This window comes from Pipistrellus hanaki (genome assembly GCF_964339955.1).
Source record: "Pipistrellus hanaki genome assembly, chromosome: 17".
Lineage (NCBI taxonomy): Eukaryota > Metazoa > Chordata > Mammalia > Chiroptera > Vespertilionidae > Pipistrellus > Pipistrellus hanaki.
Genome location: NC_140519.1, coordinates 37,778,328 through 37,798,275, shown reverse-complemented (window position 1 = coordinate 37,798,275; position 19,948 = coordinate 37,778,328). Strand labels below are relative to the sequence as shown.

The following is a 19,948-nucleotide window of genomic DNA, read 5'->3' as shown; positions in this document are numbered from 1 at the left end:
TAAGATTGCTTTTACTTTCAATTTACTCTCTTGTATATCAGTATTGTGCACATGAGATGTAGAATAATCTTTTGTTCGGAAACTTTTAATATAATGCCAAGAACTTGTGCAGTCTTGCTCCATTGAGCCTCTGAAGTCCTGCCCACACACCTTCTCACCATTTAGCTTGCTGTACTGATGAACAAGTCTTTTATGATTCTTGGAGATCCCGAAAGCTTTGATGTAACTTTAAAACATGCCTGTGAACATGCAAAGGCGTTATTTTTTGAAAGCTGAAATTTCTGTTTGATGGGGACAGGTATGTCAAAGACAGCAGCTGAGTAAGTTCTTATGCTGCTTTTGCAGTGAAATTGAAGGACCACCTACTTATAACAATGAAAAGAAAGTTCATTCTTTGATCAGATTTCAGATACTGCAAATCATAGTAAATTTTAATTGGTAGATAATTTATTTGCTTTCAGCCTGTTAAACATTTTATCATTACTTAATAATTATCTGCTTACTAAGTACTTAATAATTATCTGCTCTAATTAGTTAAGAGCAAGTTTGAAGGAGAATACTTTTGATATTTTCTCAGTACTTCTGAGCTCAGTTTGGCTTGAAGATGATACTGAGACCAGAGTTAACCAGTTGACCCTACTGTGGGCCTTTCACTTGTAACATAGAAACAATAACTACTACAGGGAGTATTGATAACAGGGCAATGGGGTAAATGCTATCCATCACCATATGTGGAAATAGAATTTGGGTCAGGCCAATAGTTTTATTTTGCTTTTCAAGAGAGTGTTTTTAGTTTAATGGTACATAGGGCTCATCCATGTTGTGAAAATATAAGCAAATGTGCAATAGGACCCTTTGATTTTTGCCTTTTTTACCTCAATAATTGAAATTCATTTATTGACACAGGCTAGCATGTAACATAATCAGCAACCCCTGATTTAGTAATGCACAAGGAGAGAAGTAAAAGATTCCTGGCACAGTTTTCCCCAATTTTATGCTCACTTCCTTAAAGTTGCATTGCACATGCTGTGCAGATCTATTTGACTCTTTCATCACAAATTAATAATCATTTTTCAGTTCCTTTAATATATTAGTATGCTGAAGTACCAAATTTCATTAAGTTGTTTTTTCATTTTTTCATTACAAATAATTGGCATTATCTATTTTGTTTTCTGTCTTCATCATTTCAAATTAGAATCTTTTACAATTTTCTCTTTAGAGTCAGTTTGGTCTCTTTAGGTTCATAATATTGAAGTTATCTTTGAGCCATTATATTTGACTGTCCAGCAGGTTTCTAGAATATTTTGATTCTTGCGTGATTTCTTTCAGATTTGACTTGTCATTTCTGTTTCTTTGTGACACAGAATAGGCTCTTCTTAGGATAGACTCTCCTTACCACAAATCTGGATTTCAGTAATAACCTTCTGATTCCAGGCTTTCTGTCTCCAGTCTTCTTCTCCAATTCATCCTTTAGTTTCCCAGTTCCCATCACTCCTCTGCCAAGCAATTTATGCCATTTCCCACTGCGTAAAGCATGCTATAAACTGTTGGCCATCCCTTAATGCAACCAAACTCACTGTTTTCCATGCTAGCTGGAGTATTTCTACCTTTGTGTTTGTTATCTTTTTAAAACCTAGAATTTTATTTATTTTTTTAGCAAGGCAAATATATTTGCTCTAGAATGTTATTTTTAAAAAAATCTATTCTTTCCTCTCTTTCTCCTAGAAATCTTTATCTTAGAAAGATATCTTCTTATTATTTTATTTATCTTCCTAAAATAATATTAAATACATCTGTATTGCCAATGCAATACATAACAGGACATTATCAGTATAGAGAGCAATTTTCAACCAATGTCCCCCCAGAATTTTAAAACATGCAATACCTAGGAATTTAGTCAAGGACTCTGACCTCTTTTCCCTTTGACTGTTAAATTAAAAAAATGACAACAGCCAACACAACAATAGCCATCTGGTGTGAAATATATATAGAGAGAAAGAGAAACACTGACGATGAGAGAGAATCATTGTTCCGTTGTCTCCTACATACCTTCCCAATGGGGATCAAGCCCACAAGCCAGGCATGTGCCCTGACTGGGAATCGAACTGTGACCTCCTGGTTCATAGGTCAATGCTCAACCATTGAGACATGACAGCTGGGTTAAATGCCCTATCTTGAACCATAAGTATATAGGTCATATAATAGAGTTGTATCTTTTTGGTCATGTCACATAATAAGGTTGTGTCTGATTAATGGTTAATTCTTGGCACCAGAATAGTTGAACAATCTCAGTGTTGCAAATGACAAACGCTTTCTAAAACATTTGTGTTAATATCCTTAAAATCAGACAAGTTGTAGTTGCCAATCTTTAAAGTAGTAGGTATTGCAAATGTAAAGATACCTAATGTAGCCTCTGATTATTTCTCAGACTGTTGTAGCATAAATCTGTCTTAGCAATGGAGTAGGATTTCCTAATAATGTTTTCAAATATTTGTATTCCATGTGGATTTTATGATTCATAACCTGGATTACCATCAGTACTCTGTTTTGCATTCCTGGCACATGATGACCACTGATTGAAAATGCTATTGTATTCCTTACTGGAATTGGCTGCTTTCTTCAGTGGGAAGCATCTGCTCTGCAGACCTTTTTCTATAAAGTATCAACATGTTTTTCTTCTGTGAGGAATAACAGAGTACATATAAATGAAGTATAGCTTTAGAAAAACTTTGTAAATATCTATCTTATCATAAGTAAAAAGTATCAAATGAAATTTTTTTTTTTTGTATCAAATGAAATTTTAACAATAATGTATAATATCAAGTTTTTCAGAATTAATGATTTTCAAAAAGTAGAAAGTGTTGCTGAAGAGTTTTTAAGACCATCACCAAATGAGTTTTCTAATTTCATACAAACCAGTTCTCATTTCATCTGGACTTCATTAATTACTGTTTGAGTGCCATTGTCTCATTAGTGAATTGAGTGCTCACTTTTTTTCATTGCCATTTTTTTTTTTTTTTTACTGACAATTTGTAAATTAGATTAGCATCCTTTAGCAAAGTGACTATGCAAGTAAAAATAAGCGCTGGCCAGTGTGGCTCAGATTAGAGCATCGGCTTACATACCGAAGGGTCTCAGGTTCAATTCCTGGTCAAGGGCATGTACCTGGGTTACAGCCTGATCCCTAGTCCCAGATCAGGTGAGTGGGAGTTAACCAATCAATGTATTTCATACCTCTCTCTGTCTCTCTCTCTCTCTCTCTCTCTCTCTCTCTCTCTCTCTCTCTCTCTCTCTCTCTCTTTATGTCACTTCCCCCCTCCCCCTTTCCTCCTCACGCCCTCTCTCTCAAAAATTCAATGGAAAAAATACATCCTTAAAGTGAGGATTAACAAAATAATAATAAACAATAAAGCAATCATTCCAAACTTGATTCAATGTTTTTATAATTTTACAGATTATCTAAGCCAATTGTTTGAATCCAGAGGTGCAGGCTTCATTATCCCTTTGCATATTCATCTCTAATATAGAGCATAGGAAGACTCAAAGTATTATTTCACACCAACCAGATGTTATGTTTCTTGTTAACTTTAATGGTCACAGCACTGAATCTTATAAGGATAAAAGACAATGACTCACACATATAAAAATAGATGTAGTGTTTTGGGAATAAACTGGTTGTAACCACGATAAAATATTAATCCAGCAGTAGATTTTTAAAAAGAACTGATAGAATATCCAACTTTTCCCTCCCTCCCTCCCTTCCTTCCTCACTCCCTCTTCTGTGGGATCTACTGGGAAGAGTAAATCCTAACTTTTTGTAAAATTTCCTTTTTGAACAAGTACAAATCAGTTTGTTCATGTATGTCAGTTTCTTCATCTCTTTTTTTATTAAATATTTTTATTGATTTCAGAGAGGGAGAGAGAGATAGAAACATTAGTGATGAGAGAGAATCATGAATCAGCACCTCCTACATACTATACACTGGGTATTGAACCCGCAACCCTGGCATGTGTCCTGACGGAATGGAATTGTGACTTCCTGGCTCATAGGTCAACGCTCAACCACTTAGCCACGCTGGCCGGGTGTTTCTTCATCTCTTAACTTAGCAAAATGAAAAGTGCTCTAGCTCAGTGTTTTTCAACCTTTTTTGGGCAAAGGCACACTTGTTTCATGAAAAAAATCACGAGGCACACCACCATTAGAAAATGTTAAAAAATTTAACTCTGTGCCTACATTGACTATATATAAAGTAATTCTCTTGAATAGGAATCAAATAAACACAAAGAAAGTATTTTATAATTACTTTATTATGAAATATTAAGTAAACAAAATAGTGAAAAATTATAAAATTCTTGTCTTGTCGGCACCTACGGCACACCAGGCAACATCGTGCCGCGGAACAGCGGTTGAAAAACGCTGCTCTAGCTAACCTGTAATATAAATTAAATTAGACTTGAGAAATTCTGTTGATAACTTAAAAGCCTTATTCAATTGGAAATTAGATCTTGGGCTTTCAAATTAGAATGACCTAGTTAGAATCCTGCTCCTCCACTTATTTATTGTATTATGACCTTGGACAAATTATTAGACCCATTTAAATGTCAGATGTATACAATGAGGATAATAATATCTCACAGGATTAATAAGAGGTAAAATGAGAGTAGCCTACAATAAATCCTTAGCATAGTGTTAAGAACTCATTGATGATGACTTTTAATCATTAGATTAATGATTAAATGTAATTCTAGTTAATAGCATTATTTTCTTCCCAAAGTTTCTTCAGTAGTCATTCTATGTTTTAAAATAATAAGTAGATTTAAATAAAGCTCTACACTAGAACCTTACATGGTATTTTCCTTAGTTCTGTGTTTTAGCACCACCTCAAAGAGTGGGCTTTACTATTCATTTAATAGATTACATAATTAGACTAAGGCTTTGTTCTGGTTACCAGGAATGTAACTGTTAACTAGATTTGGTTACTGCCTTTATAGATTTTAGAAACTAATGGGAGATTTGGACAAGTCAGATGTACAGACAACTACAGTATTGTGTTATAAGTGTATGATCAGCAAAAGTACAAGGTGCTATGGCAATATAAAAGCATGACACTAATTCAGTATCTCGTTTTTGAGCTGAGTAGTTCTAGTGTAAGAGAGAAGTTGTAGCCACTCAAAGGTATTTATATATGTTACATACCTAGTCTGCTTATCCTTCAAAACCTGATTTAGAGGCAGACTCCTCTGTGAGGCTTTCTTCACTTATTAAAGGCAGAGCCAGAGGCTCTGTTCTTGATACTCCATTGTACTTGCCAGCACTTTTCTTACAGCACTTAAAATACCCTGTAATTCATTGATCTCAAAGCCGGGTTCATGACTTAACATGTAAATATGCAATAAATGTTCATTGAATAAATTAACGAGTGCAAATATAAATTGATCCGTTCATTAAATATATTTTTTTTTTTTGGTCAAATACCTACTGTGTGCCAGCTGTTCTAAGCATTGTGGATTCATAAGTGAAAAAGAGGCATTCTGCCTTTATTAACCTTACATTCTAGTGGTGGAGAAGCCAGGTTCAGGTTATAAAGAATAGAGAAAGATAAAAGAATGGTGGAGACTTCAATTTTAGATTGGGGGTCAGAAAAGCTATACTACGGCAGTAACATCTAAGGAGAGACTTGATTTAAGTAAAGGATCGAGCTGGTGTGGAAGGGTTTTCCAGGCTGAGAGACAAGCCAACTTAAAGGCTGGAGGAGGACTCTGCTTAGAATGCTCAAGAAACAGCACACAAGCCAGCATGGCTGGGACTTGATGAGTGAGAAGGAATGTGATAGGAGATGGGATTGGCAAATGTTACTGGGCCAGATCACATTTGGCTATGACAGATTTTGGATATTATTCTAAGTGTGATGGGAAGCCAAATGCAGTGTTTTGGGCAGGAGAGTAACACGATGTGATTTGTCTTTTGAAAGGATCAATCTGCCTTTTGTGTGAGAGACTAAAGAGGGCAAGAGTTGGAAGCAGTGAAAACTGTTAGGAGGCTGTTTCATAAGCCAAATGGGAGAAGATCATGGCTTTGACTAGGCATGACCAAATAATTTGCATGGGACTCGGAATAGAAGCTGGTGACATAGTTGTTAAAATTTTAAGCCTGGGCCTCTAACTTAAGCATTCAAGTAGGTAAAAATTTAAATGTAACTAAGTACAAGTATTTAGTGAAGAAATGAAGGAACTAGTTTTTTAGTTCAAGTTCTATGGTTTTGTTTTGTTTTATTTTCACTTCTACTAAATAGGTGTGTGGCCTTGGGAAAATCTCTTACTTTCTGTGGGCCTCAGTTTTTTTTTCAGATACAAAATGAAGGTATGAATTATTAAAGGTCCCTGATTTTATAATTCTTTGAAAAAGTAAACATATAGGTAATTAATGTTTACTGCATAACGGGATACTGAATGAAACACTTTATTTAGTAAAGTCAAAAGTACCATAAAGCATTCCTATCTATATGATTCTTACGTTTATAAAGGACTTGGCTGACAGTTATGAGTTCACAAATTTAAATGTAAAAGTGTGTAATGCAGATTATAAATCCTATAAAAGATTGGAAAAGAGAGTAATTAGAAAAGACTGAGTTAACCATGAACGTAATACATACTTGATCTGGGACTAACTATGTTTAGTTAAAATGAATAGAGAAGAAAGAGAACTCTGGGTGCAGAAGAAGGCATGAGCAGAGAGAGGGACTGAATGAGCATAGCATGATAGGAGTTTTTGGCAGCTAGTGACTCAGGTTGAACTTTGGATTCACAGTGAGAGGGAGTGGAATAGAAGTTACCGTTATTCGGGGAAGGGCAGCCTGGGGTACAGTTTCTGTTTGGTATGATGAAAAAGTTCTGGGTGTAGTGAAATTGGTGTAGGTGATGATTGCACAACAGTATGAATGTCCTCATTGTTACAGAACTATATACTGAAAAATGATTAAAATGTTAAATTTTACGTTATGCATACTTAGCACAATTTTTAAAAAGCTAATTGCCTTTGTATAAGGCTATAAATTTTATAGCTGTTATAGTGTCAACATGTTCTGTCTTTAATGTGCTCTCTTTTATTTATTTTGTCACTGTATTCTTTGTTATTGCATTTGTTGATAATTTACATATTTTGGCCCTTATTTTAAAAATAGCTAGAGCAGCCTTGTATTTCATCAGTTTCTATTGAGTTAGCTTTAATTACCTAAAGTTTTAGGTTCTTATGTATAACTGGCTCTTACGATAACATTGGTATGTGTATCCTTACATGAAAATCAGCAGTAATAGTAGTATTTTTCACGATTAAAAGTATGCTGAGAGGTAAGAATCTAGCTGTTTTATGAAAGCCTGCCTTCACTGCAGTGTTCTTCTCGCAGGATGAAGACGAGCTGGACTCCCACACCATGGTGAAGACCAGCTCGGAGAGCGCGGGCACCATGAGGGCCACGAGCACCATGAGCGAGGGCGCTCAGACCATGATTGAGCATAGCAGCACCATGCTGGAGTCTGACTTGGGGACCATGGTCATAAACAGTGAGGATGAAGAGGAAGAAGATGGGACTATGAAAAGTAGGTGGCTTTCTTTTTTCCATTGAATATTAATTTTCTATTTCGAAAGTATACTTCCATAGAAACCAGAGTAGCTATATATTACTTTTTATAGCCAGCGAGGAAATTTTTGTTTCTTTGCTTTATTTAACACTAATAAATGTTAAAAGTAACTTTTTTTCAAGATAGCAGAAAGCACATTTCTAGTGTAGGGTTGTGGAACTTTTTTGTTGAAGAATACTTACCCATAACATAATTTAATTTGTATAGTGTTTTACAGATAAAAGATAGTGTTTTTATTTACTTTTCCAATACAAAAAAAAAGTGAATCAAAAATTCTGTTCCAGTCAATACAGCATACTATTATTTTGTGTTGTCTAAATTATCAGTTCAACAGCACAGTGATGCAGGGGTGCAAGTTAGAGGAAATAGGGCCGATGTGGGACAAAAAGAAACATTAGAAATAAGACTCAAGAGACAGGGGTATTCATGCATAAAATTTAGTTTAGTGCGTATTTACTACTGCTTGTCATGTGTGAGGCCCAGTGCCAGGGGTGCTGCGGGGGCTAAAATGAGAATTACGACATTCTCTCTGATGTCTGTCACTTCCAGAGTGGTGAAGATGAAGTGTCACAGACTAGCACTCCTTTTATGTATATATGTGTATATGTGCATATATGTAGTATATATGTGTATGTGTGTATATACTTGCCATATAGTTAACCATGGTAGGAGGTGGGTATTGAATTTTCTATATCCCACAACTAGTGGGTCTTCTGAGACTTTTCTCTGGAAAGCAGCCTAAGACTTGGGTTTCCTGAAATTCCTGGCCAGGCTTCTGACTAGGAGAGGCTTTCTGCACCCCTAACTGCTTACCCAGCTGCACTGGATGGTCGTGTGGCCTCCAAAGCAGCTAGTGTTGTGGTACAAGTCCTGTGCCCTGTAGATCAAGAAGACCTTATGAGGCATTTTATGTCATTTTTCTACATGCTGATATAGGTTTTTAGTTAGACTTTCTGACTTTTAGCAGACATTTAGATTATCATTGAGTGCTTTCTTGCATTTCTAGTGAGCTACTGAACTCCCTTTGAAACTGCATAAACAACTTTTCCATGCAGTCATATAGCTTTGATGTTCCTGCAAAAAGAAAAAAAACAAAAACTTTATGAAGTATTTACACAAGCAGATGCAAGAATCCCATTCTCTTAACTAGGAACCCCGTTGCTTTATTAACAGATTGCTATTAGGTCAGATTATCAAGAGCTGGTCATCAGCATATAAAAATTATTTAAAAACCTAAGCCTTTATGGAATCTAATTCATGTTAGAATGTTATGTTTCAAGGAAGAGATATGTGATGACAATTTATCAGACATTAAATTACATCACAGATTTCCATATATTTTGTGTAATGACTTTTAGCTTTGACAGCAACAGAAATCATTTACTAGATGTTATAATTTTATGTCCTAAGTATGATTTTTTGAAAATCATATTGAAATGAAATTTCAGTAAGTTCATGTTTATATGATTATATTCTTGAGATCTTATTAAAAGCCCATATTTAAGTTGATCAGATAGTGGTTTATATAGTTTCAGTTGTTTTATGTGCTTCTGCAAGTTTTAAATCCCATGAGTTAGCTTTGAGTGTATTTTAAGTTTCTGCAATTTAGACATCATTCTGTAATGTTCCCCAAAATCCAGTAATGTGACCCCCAGGGGTTGTCATACAGTAGTATAGCAACAGTAGAAAAGGTGAAGAAGTTACTGAAGCTGAACTTTTCCTGAAACCACATAATTACTTTGTGTTTTTCCTTAGGATCTCAATCTTTTTTAAAACTTCTTAGATTCATTGGTATGAGCTCTCAGGTTATGTCAGCAGTCAAAGCCTCATTTGCTAATGTGTCCTTAGTGTTTTGTTCCCTTAAAAGATCATAGCAGTGCCCTGGCAGGGTGGCTGAGCTGGTTGGAGCATAGTCTTGTATGCAAAAAAAAAAAAAAGGCTCAATTCCCAGTAGGGGCACATGTGGAATTACAAACCTGTTTTCCTTACTTCTGGAAGAGTATGTTGATTTGACTCTAGGAGGCAAAATTATTAAAAGATATTTTGAAGGAAAGTGGGCAAAGTGACGAATTTGATCTGCTTTTTTTTTTTTTTTTTTTTTTTTTAAATATGTTTCATTGATTTTTTACAGAGAGGAAGGGAGAGAGACAGAGAGCTTGAAACGTCGATGAGAGAGAAACATCGTCCCGCTGCCTCCTGCACACCCCCCACCAGGGATGTGCCCACAACCAAGGTACATGCCCTTGACCGGAATCGAACCTGGGACCTTTCAGTCCACAGACCGACTCTTTACCACTGAGCCAAAATGGTTTCGGCCAATCTGTTTTTGTTTTTTTTAAATGGCATGGAGGTGCATCTTCCCTTTCCACTGAGGAGTCTCCCTGACTGAGCTGAAACACCAAAGGTGTCTCCCAGAGCAGAGCAGAGTGGAGCGGACGCACAGCGCTAGCAGACCAGTGCAGAGCAGACCTTAGCGGAGAGCTGTCTCGCTGGAGAGGGTCCTGCCCCCAAGGCCTCCTGGCCCCAGGGCTGCTCTGTGGTCATGCTGTTTTCACCGCTTTGCTGTATCACTGCATAAAGTTTCTGTCACCACACCCAAATTCTTGTTGGCGTTGAATTGGTGCCAATAACCATTGGTTGATAGATCTAAAAAATGTATTTTAAAAAACCAATAGCTAACACTTAATAAAATATTAATATCTTTCTTTCTCTTCCTAAAACAAATGGCATGGACCTGAGGGCATGTCCCAAGAAGAACTCTCCAAATATATTTCCAGCAGTGACAGCATTACTTCTGCCCTCCCCTCCCATTCTTCCCGTTCACATCTCTCTCAGGCCTCCTCTTCATCCATCTGTGGGCAGGATCCAGCTGGGTAACCAAGATCTTTCACAGTCTGGCAACAGAGGTCTCTACATTATCTGCATTGATGAATGTCAGGGAGAATTATGAATGGTTAACAGTGGGTATAAGTAGATTGATTGTCATTAAGTAAAACAACATTTAAGAGTTTTTGTCCTGAAAGAGAGTAGATTAGGCTCAGGTCAAGGAATCCATTGTCATGAAATTGATGAGATGTAGAGGTTATTTCTTTGTGGGTGATTCTGAAAAAACAGTTATTTCAGCAAAGAGAAGACTAGGCCTTTTAGCCTGTTCAGCTCAGATCTACTCGGCTCTGTCTTGTGGAATAGTTTCTGACCTTACGGAACAGGGGCTGGATTGGGAGCTGCAGTTGCGCTGAGAGGACTATCTTTTGTTGGTTTCAGATGAAGTGCCACACTCTCCAAAAGTCAGGTTACAAGCCAGTTTCTTGGCTTTAGCTACTCTCTTCCTTCTCTCATTAACACCTCTACCTTATTGATCTTCTTTTCTCCCACTTCTGGCAAACATGACTATGGACCAGTCTATTTGTCCATCTTCTCTGCATCCTCACTGTGGCTGCTGAGTGCCGATGGAGACAGTCTCACGTATGTACAGATGGCGACCACCAGCTCTTGGCCTTCACCCCCATGTGGGCCCGCAGATTGTTCCTGTAGCCTATGTCTCTCTGCTCATCTCTTTCCCATGCTACGTAGTGGCTGCTTTAGACCTCACTAAATCTCTTCCTGCCACCTCTCCTCTCAGTTTCAGTAGATTACCTTGCTTCCTTTCTACAGATAAAACTGAAATGTTGTCACGTGAGAATTAGAGAAGCTGTGCAGATGTTTTAAACGTGGGCTTTGGAGTAAGATAGGAAAATTAGTTGTTCTTAACCTCTCTTTTCCTTCACCACATCATTGAATCAACATCAAGCATCATGCTTCCCGATTGATCCCCTGCCGCCAGTCTTAGTCCCCTACCCTTTCCAGATCTCATCATTCAGTTTTGCTTTTGGCCCTCCGGTGACTCCCCATTGCTCTTAGTGTAGAGCCCAACCTGGGTTAGAAGGCAGTATATTCTCTGCTCTCTGTTTACCTTTCTGTTCTCAGGTCTTGCTAGTCTTCTAGCTCCTCAGCTCTTAAAAATACGCATCCTCACCTTTGGGATTTTATGTGCCCAAACCTTCTATTTTGCATTGCCCAGTACCTCCCTTTGTTTAGATTCCTGCTTCCTTGGCTAATTCTCAGGCTCAGTTAAGAGGTTTGCTTCCTCTACTGTCCCAGGTTAGGGTTAGGGATGGGTGCTCCTCCCATAGGCAACCATCTCACTTTATGCTTTTACTCTAAATAGCAATTGTCACACTCTATTATAATTGCCTATTTCTGTATGATTATCTGTTTATTCCCCACTGTATTCCCAGTGCTTAATACAATACCTAGCACAGTAGTAAGAGTTCATTAAATATTTTCTGAACAAATGATGTGATGTAGAGAAAAGAGCCAGGGATTTAAAATCAGACCACTTTAAATTGTGTGACTTAATCGTTTCTGAGCTTCAGTGATGTATATTTGTCTGCGTATGTGTGGATTAATTTAGGTAAATACGTTTAGCACCCAGCAGAGTGCTTTAAATACAGCAGGTTAGTAAAGATTAATCTTTACCTGATACTCTGTCAGTTCGTCCTTCCAACAACTTGGAAAGCTAGAGCATCCAGAGTCAGCCCTGCTTCCCACACAGCCAGGGAGGCCTGCTCTTCCTGGGGCTGGAGACCTGCTCTGTTCTTTTTCTTCCCAACCAAACTTACTCCAGCCTTTCCCTGCCTTCTGCAGCGCCTTGCTCTGTATTCAGTCAGATAGCCAGAGGGGATTCTAGAGACAGTAGTGATCTCTAGAATGAACAGATTAGCACGAGTGTAACATGCATGATTTGAATGGCATGGTAAAGACACTCAGCTGATCTGACATCTCCCAACTAGCAGTATGCTTAGTCGTGTGTATTATGATAAGTTGCAGGTGGCAGAACTATTATATTTCACTGTTTGTGAACTCTGAGAAAATGGGTGAAGTGTCATGGAAGCATGAAAGAGTAATTCAAATTTTATTTTACTTTTTTTTTTTTTTTTTTTTTTTTAGAAAAGAGAAAAAGGTGAATTTCTCAAACTATAGCTATCTGTAAATGAGCATCTAGTGTGGGCCAAACAGTATTTTCAGGACTTTCCATACATTGTTTTATTGACTCCTCACAAGGACCCTGTAAAGTAGGATTGTCACTACCATTCACCACTGAGGAAATTGAGACTTGGGAATGATAAATGACTTGTTCAGGATTTCATAGCAAGTCCGTGGTGGAACCAGAACATCTGTGAGTTCTTTAGGAAAAGAGACCTGGATCATTATGAGCTAACTTAGTTTCCTGGAAACAAATCAGGTCAGTGTACTATAATTGCCTTTTTTTGACAGCATCACTAAACTTGTAGATTAGAGAAAATGTAGGGTTTGGATGTGGTGTTTTAGGATTTAGGAAAAGTATCTGACAAGGTCTTTGATGATATCCTTGAGGACACTCTGTAATAGGACCTAGTTGGCAGTTCTGAGGGTTGAACGGTTATACCCAAATGGGCTTGTATCAGTCAGGGACTATTGGAGGAAACAGAAACTACTCTAGGTATTTTAAACATACAGATTAAGTCAGAAGTGTGGACATTAGTAAATCAGTGGAGAGGCTGGAGGTACTGAATATGGTTTGCTCCTCTATGCTCTCTTGTCTGTGGAATGTGGAATGATGTTTTGACCCAGCTCGAGCCTATAAGTGTACATGTTTTGGTCTGAGGATACCCAGCACTGAGCATGGAAAGTCTGTAAATTTTAATCTTCCTTGGACAAGTGAAAAGTTGTCTTTCTTATAAAGGCCACCGAAGTAAGGGTTTCCAAAGACACACACACTTGCTGTTATAACGCTCATTACTCGTACAGGAAACCATTCCCTTTATTTAACTAAAATCCTTGGGCTTAAATTTGTCTGCTTCCCTTTATTCTACTCTCATTGGAAATAGAAAACAGCTGGTCACTATTTTCTGTTCAAGAATCGTTCGGATGTACTTGGATACTTGTTAAATGATATACTGAGACTTTTCCCGGCTGAACAATTTCAGTCCCTTTAACCTTTGGACAGGTATTATTTTCTAAGCTTTTAATCTTTTTTACGAATAGCCTCTGGACCTTCTCATGTTGTCTGTGTCCTCCTTTGTTTTAAAGTACAATCTAAGAAGTTAAGAAAAAGCTGATGTCAGTAGCTTCTGTATTAACATTCTAATATATATACCGTATGTATGTGTGTATATATATGTATGTATGTATATATACATATGTGTATATGTGTATGTGTGTATATGTATACATGTATATATGTATATATGTATATGTGTATTCGTTATTCTCTTGGCAACAAATTGAAAGACAAATTTCCAACATCATTGATCAGGTGGGTCACGCATCTTTTTTTTAAAAATATATTTTATTGATATTTTATAGAGAGGAGGAAGGGAGAGAGAGATAGCTAGAAACGTCGATGAGAGAGTAACATCGACCAGCTGCCTCTTGCACACCCCCTACCAGGGATGTGCCCGCAACCAAGGTACATGCCCTTGACCAGAATCGAACCTGGGACCTTTCAGTCCGCAGACCGACGCTCTACCACTGAGCCAAACCGGTTTCGGCGCCACACACATCTTAAAATACTTTTAGTAGAACAAATTAAATAATATTCATAAATCCCTTTGATGTCTAAATACATTATGCTAAAGTTATGATTATTTCATTCCCTACAGTTGACTGACTTTGTCATAAGCATGATAAGAAATTAAAAATTAAACAAATTATATTTTGTTAAAAGTATTTTAAAAATTTCTTTATATATTTGAATTTCCATAAAGACTTTTCACCTGTTTAGAAGACGTTCAGATTAAGAAAGTTAATGAATAATTTTAAGTGGACTGGCAAAGGCATTATATTCACACAATTTAGTCTTCCTTGTATGTTTTGAGAATGTGTGAAGGAAGGGAAAACACTTTTTTTGCATGGTGATTATTTTATTTTATTTTTATTTTTGCTAATGGATTTTTAGTTTCACAACAAGTGATAGAGAGAATTAGGGACAAAATTGAGAAACAAGGTAATTTGAACATTATATTTATTATTAAAATAAAAATATTTTTTATAAGTAGGGTCAGAATTTAGCTGCAGCTGGAGAAATTGATGTCCATTTTTGTGATTATCCTTTCTCTGTTTAAAAAAGGGTATTTGCCAGAGCAACCACAATCACATATGACAGTGGTTGCTATCTTGAGATTTCCTGCTTCACTTTCCTGTTGAAAGGCCTACTATTTCTTCTTCTTTTTTTTTTTCTTTTTTAAAAAGTAAATTTTAAGTCAGAAACATCCTCTCTGTCTACTCCTGTGAACATGCATCCATCTCCCTGAAGATTTGACTGCACACTGTGGGCATATGCTGAATATTGTGTGGTTAAATATTTCTGCACAATTATAGCTGCCTCCTCCCATAACTTTCCAAACAAATGTTACCTCCTTTTCTCTTTCGTGGAAAAAAAAAAATATTCTTTGTGTATAGCAAAGATATACTCTAAAGTTTAATACTCAGTTTTAAATTAAATAATGAAAAATATTTGGAGATACAAGCCCATACATTTGAATACAAAATTAGGTGTCAGCATTTCTGGTTCTAAAGTCATCTGAAAAGAAAGATCTAATGTAATATGCTACTACCTTTGATTTAAGTTGATTTTCACACTTTCATTATTTTTAAATAATAAAATGTTTATTTCTCACCTAGGAATGGCTTAGTTTCCATGTTTTTTAGTAGAGAACCCAACAGGCATTTACCATAGGTTTTTAGGTCAGCCTATAAAAGACCCTTAAAACCATAATAAATCTGAAATGTAATAATAATTAAACTATTATATAACAGTGGAGTTCAATTTTCAGATTGGGGTATTCCTGTAGCCAAACTGAAGATTGCTGCTCCTACCCATTCCTGCATCCTCCATTTGGGAGTAAACATTTTTTAATTGGGGACTGAATTTAGCCATCTGTACCAAAAAATCCAAATAACAGTAGTTAAACAAATGTCCCATTTAACAAATCCAGCAGCAGTGTCCTGCATTGGTAGAATGATTTCATAATGTCAGAGATCCTTTCCCCCCATCATCTTTAGGGCATTATTCTCATTGTCGTCCTGATTGCAGAATAACTGCCAGATGTTCAGCCATTAAATCTGCATCCCAGGCAAGAGGAAAGAGCAGGAAGGAATGGCTGGTGCCTATGTCAAGAAAACAGTTTCCCTGGAAACCCTCATCTCATAGGCCCAATCCTGATACAGGGCCACTCCTCCCTACAAGAATACTATGTAGATATTTGCTATTTATTTTTTAAAGAATACTATGTAGATATCAAGGTAGAGGACCCATAGGCTTTTTACTTTGAGACACTAGGACACTAATGGCAGCTCGCATACCCTGGCAGCTCCTGATGGGGTAGGGTTGGGAACAGCATAGGACTGTTGGGGGTGCAAGAAAGATTCCTGGGATAAAATTCCTTAGCAATTTCCTTTTCGCTTTAGTCAGTCCGGGGATTGGTTTGCCTCTTCCCTTTCTATTGCCACTACTTACTTCTGCTTGGACTTTTATATGTCTGACTCATTGCAGAGAAGAATACTTTCTATTTTCAGCCTTTTCCTTATTCTCCCAGTCTCTCAAGGCAGTACCTACTCACCCCGTCTTACTTTTTGTTGTAAGGATTTTTATAAAATATTAAAGCTTTCCCCATTTTTATTCTCTGTAGTGGAAAGTAACTTTTGAGATTTTCTTTCTTTCCTTCTCCTTTTCTGTGCATGCTGCTGCTCTTGAAAGATAGGCCATATTGAGTTGCTGCTCTCTAAGTGTTAGTTTCCAGTAGGAAAACATTAGTTTTCCATTTTCTCAGATACAGGGTCTGATTTAAGTCATTGGTAAATCGAAAGGCCACCGTTTCATTATAGCACCAGGGTATAAGTAAAGATTTGGGGTGAAGCGTTCCCTACCCCCTAGTTGAGGAAAAACAGAGAAGACTGTAAATGGAGTCTGCAGTGCTGAGTGGAGGGAGAGGTAATAAGAGTAGTGCAGGCCTAGCCGGGTAAGGGGGTGGCGGAGGAAGATTTGGGAAGGGGCAGTGGTCAGGGACTGCTGTTTTCTTCAATGGAGTAGTAGTGCCAAAATGTGCTTTTGGTTATTTTGTTTGTACCAAAGCACCTACATAAGCTAAATTTATTTTTTAAAGAATACTATGTAGATCTTTGCTTCAATGAAACATTTTCTATACTTTTATCAAATGCAGTTGATAATGGTGAAATTCATGGCTTTCTTTCACAAGAGTTATTTCCGAAAGAAACCTTTTTTACTCTCTTGTTTTGAGTTTACTATATAAACATTGATAACCCTTGTTGTCCTAAATGTAAAAAATTTAAATTTTTTAAAAAATAGATTTTTATTGATTTCAGAGAGGAAGAGAGAGGGAGAGGGAGAGAGAGATAGAAACATCAATAATCAGAATCATTGATCAGCTGCTTCCTGCATGCCCCCTACTGGGGAGCGAGCCCACAACCTGGGCATATGCCCTTAACCAGAATCAAACCCAGGATCCTTCAGTCTGCAGGCTGACACTATCTACTGAGCCAAACCAGCTAGGGCAATGTTAACATTTTTAGATTTCTTTATACATGTGACCCATCTTAAGACTAGCTTATTAAAATAAGAACTTACAACCCAAATAAATATGCAATTCTATTACAAAATTACTCATCTCTTAAAAAAAAAAGAATAATGAACAAAGGCTTCCTTTAGGGATTATCTCCCTCTTCTCTCTCCATGATTTGATTTGCTCAATTATTTTATAGAAAATTTATTGAGCTATACTTAAAGTATTTTATTATTTATTCTCATAAAAAGGTCAGAGGTGAGACTAACAGAGGTTAAATTCCTGGACTCTGTTATGGAATAAAAGGTTGCTATAGGAACTAAATTTAAATTCTGAAGATAAAAATCTCTTGTAATGATGAAGCCCAGAGACATATCAAGGGTTCTTAAAATCTGTTGAAAATGTTAATGGAATGTATCATATGTGTTTAGTCCAAATGTCAGTAATGTAACCTTGTCAAATTAATCAGTTCCCTTTTTTTTTTTTTTTTTTTTTTTTAGCAATCGGAGATTTTAGGGAAGAAAGTTAAAGATAAAAGACTAGAAACACAAAATCTTTATGTAATATTTATTGATCATTAATATATTATACTTTCTCTCCTATATATTGTACTCAGTTGTAACATTACTAGTAGAGTCTGTACGGACAGAGAATTTAAAAGCAGCATTGGCTGATATCTTGTTAAACTGCCTAAGGAGTTCTTTTTTCATGAGTTTTATATGAGTGGGATATGAAAGTGTTCTGAGTTCTGAAGGTTTACTATAAATACTGGTGTTTCATTCGATACTAATTTTGATGGAGTGTATCTTTTCAGAGGTTATCCTTTGGGTCCCAGAGGTTCTGTCATACTTATTTTTAAATCTTCTGAAGCCTGACCAGCTCTAATTGAAGAATGAGTTTTCAGATGAATAGTTGTAGTATTTGGGTTTTTTGCTGGTTTTTTTTTTTTTTTTCCACTAATATATGCATATTCTAAATGTCAGATTTCTTCTGACTCTACTGAGACAGAGCATTCTAAAATTTTTGGTAGTCATATGATTTTTATAATGTATTACGCCAATACACAGTTGCTAATAATGAAATACTAGTAGCCTCCACTAATTGAAAAGTAAGGATGTGAGGCTATTCAAGGTCTTTTTTTTAGATCCATATAAATTTTTGGAGTATTTTTTCTGTCTGTGAAATATACCATTGCTATTTTAATAGGGATTGTGTAGCAATCTTGAGAAAGAATAACAAAGGAGGGATCACAATTCCAGATACCAAATTATACTACAAAGCTATTGTAATCAAAACAGCTTGGTAGTGGCACAAGGATAGGTATATAGATCAATGGATCAGGACAGAGAATCCAGATATCAACCTAGGCCATTACACTCAATATTTGACAAAGGAGGCAAGAACATTCAATGGAGTAAAGGTAGTTGCTTCAATAAATGGTGTTGGGAAATCAGATACATGCAAAACAAAACAAAAACAAAAAACTAGACCACCAACCTATACCATACACAAGAATAAACTCAAAATGAATAAATGACTTAAATGAATAAACTCAAAATGAATAAAAGACTTAAAAAACACAAAAATCCTAGAAGAAACCACAGGCAGCAAAAATCTCAAACATCTCTCATAGTAATATGTTTGCCATTACATCTCCTAGGGCAAGGGAAACAAAGGAGAAAATAAACAAAATAAAAAGTTCTGCATAGCAAAAGAAACCACCAACCAAATGAAAAGAGAGCCCACTGTAAAGGAAAACACATTTGTCAATGATACATGTGATAAGGGGTTAATTTCCAAAATATATAAGAAACTCATACAACTTAACAAAAGGAAGACAATCTAGTTATTTCAAATGTTTCTTTTTCACTCTAACCATTCAGTGTAGAAAATGAGCCATTGAAAGGTTCTAAGCAGAAAAATGACATGGTTTGATTTGCATTTAGAAAGGTCACTGTAGCCGAAACCGGTTTGGCTCAGCGGTAGAACATCGGTCTGCGGACTGAAAGGTCCCAGGTTCGATTCCGGTCAAGGGCATGTATGTTGGTTGCGGGCACATCCCCAGTAGGGGTTGTGCAAAAGGCAGCTGGTCGATGTTTCTCTCTCATTGACGTTTCTACAATAGCTCTCTATCTCTCTCCCTTCCTCTCTGTAAAAAATCAATAAAATATATTAAAAAAAAAAAAAAGAAAGGTCACTGTATTATCAGTATGAAACTAAAATCGAAACTGCGTGAATCAGCAAGACCAGCGTGGAGGTTGCCACAATGGCAAAGGCAAGAAATTGGAAACTCAACCAGGAAGGTAGCAATATTGGCCAGAGAAAAAAGAGTTACGTTTAAACTGTTGTATTGAGAAGTAGAATTAAAAAGACCCAACGATCAGTGTGGTATGATGGGAAGAGAGGAATCTGGGTTATTGCTCAGCTTTATCTTTTGGGCATTGAGCAAATAATGTTGACTTGATCAGGTGAGCAGCGAGATGGGAGTGAAAGACCTTGACTGTAGCTTTAGAACTTGGTAAGTGTGTGGTAACTACCTCAGATCCAATCTGTTAGTAAGAGTAAGTAGTGGGCAAGTTGGGTGTAGAACTTAGAGCCAGACCTGTGCTGGAGAAATAGAGTTGGGATTCTCAGGTATCAGATGACTGGTGAGGCCATGGGAGGCCAGGAGGAGGTGGGTTTAGCCAGAAGGACCATGAAGTGAAGAG

General features: G+C 36.8%; 1 protein-coding gene across 1 annotated transcript in view; it reads left to right on the top strand.

Moving 5' to 3' along the window:
• STK3 (serine/threonine kinase 3) overlaps positions 1 to 19,948 on the top strand; it is a 192,811-nt gene that overhangs the window by 120,686 nt on the left and 52,177 nt on the right. Inside the window, exon 9 of the mRNA XM_084864579.1 lies at positions 7,404 to 7,596. Within this exon, the coding sequence (XP_084720705.1) occupies positions 7,404 to 7,596 (193 nt within the window). The remainder of the gene's footprint in view (positions 1 to 7,403; positions 7,597 to 19,948) is intronic.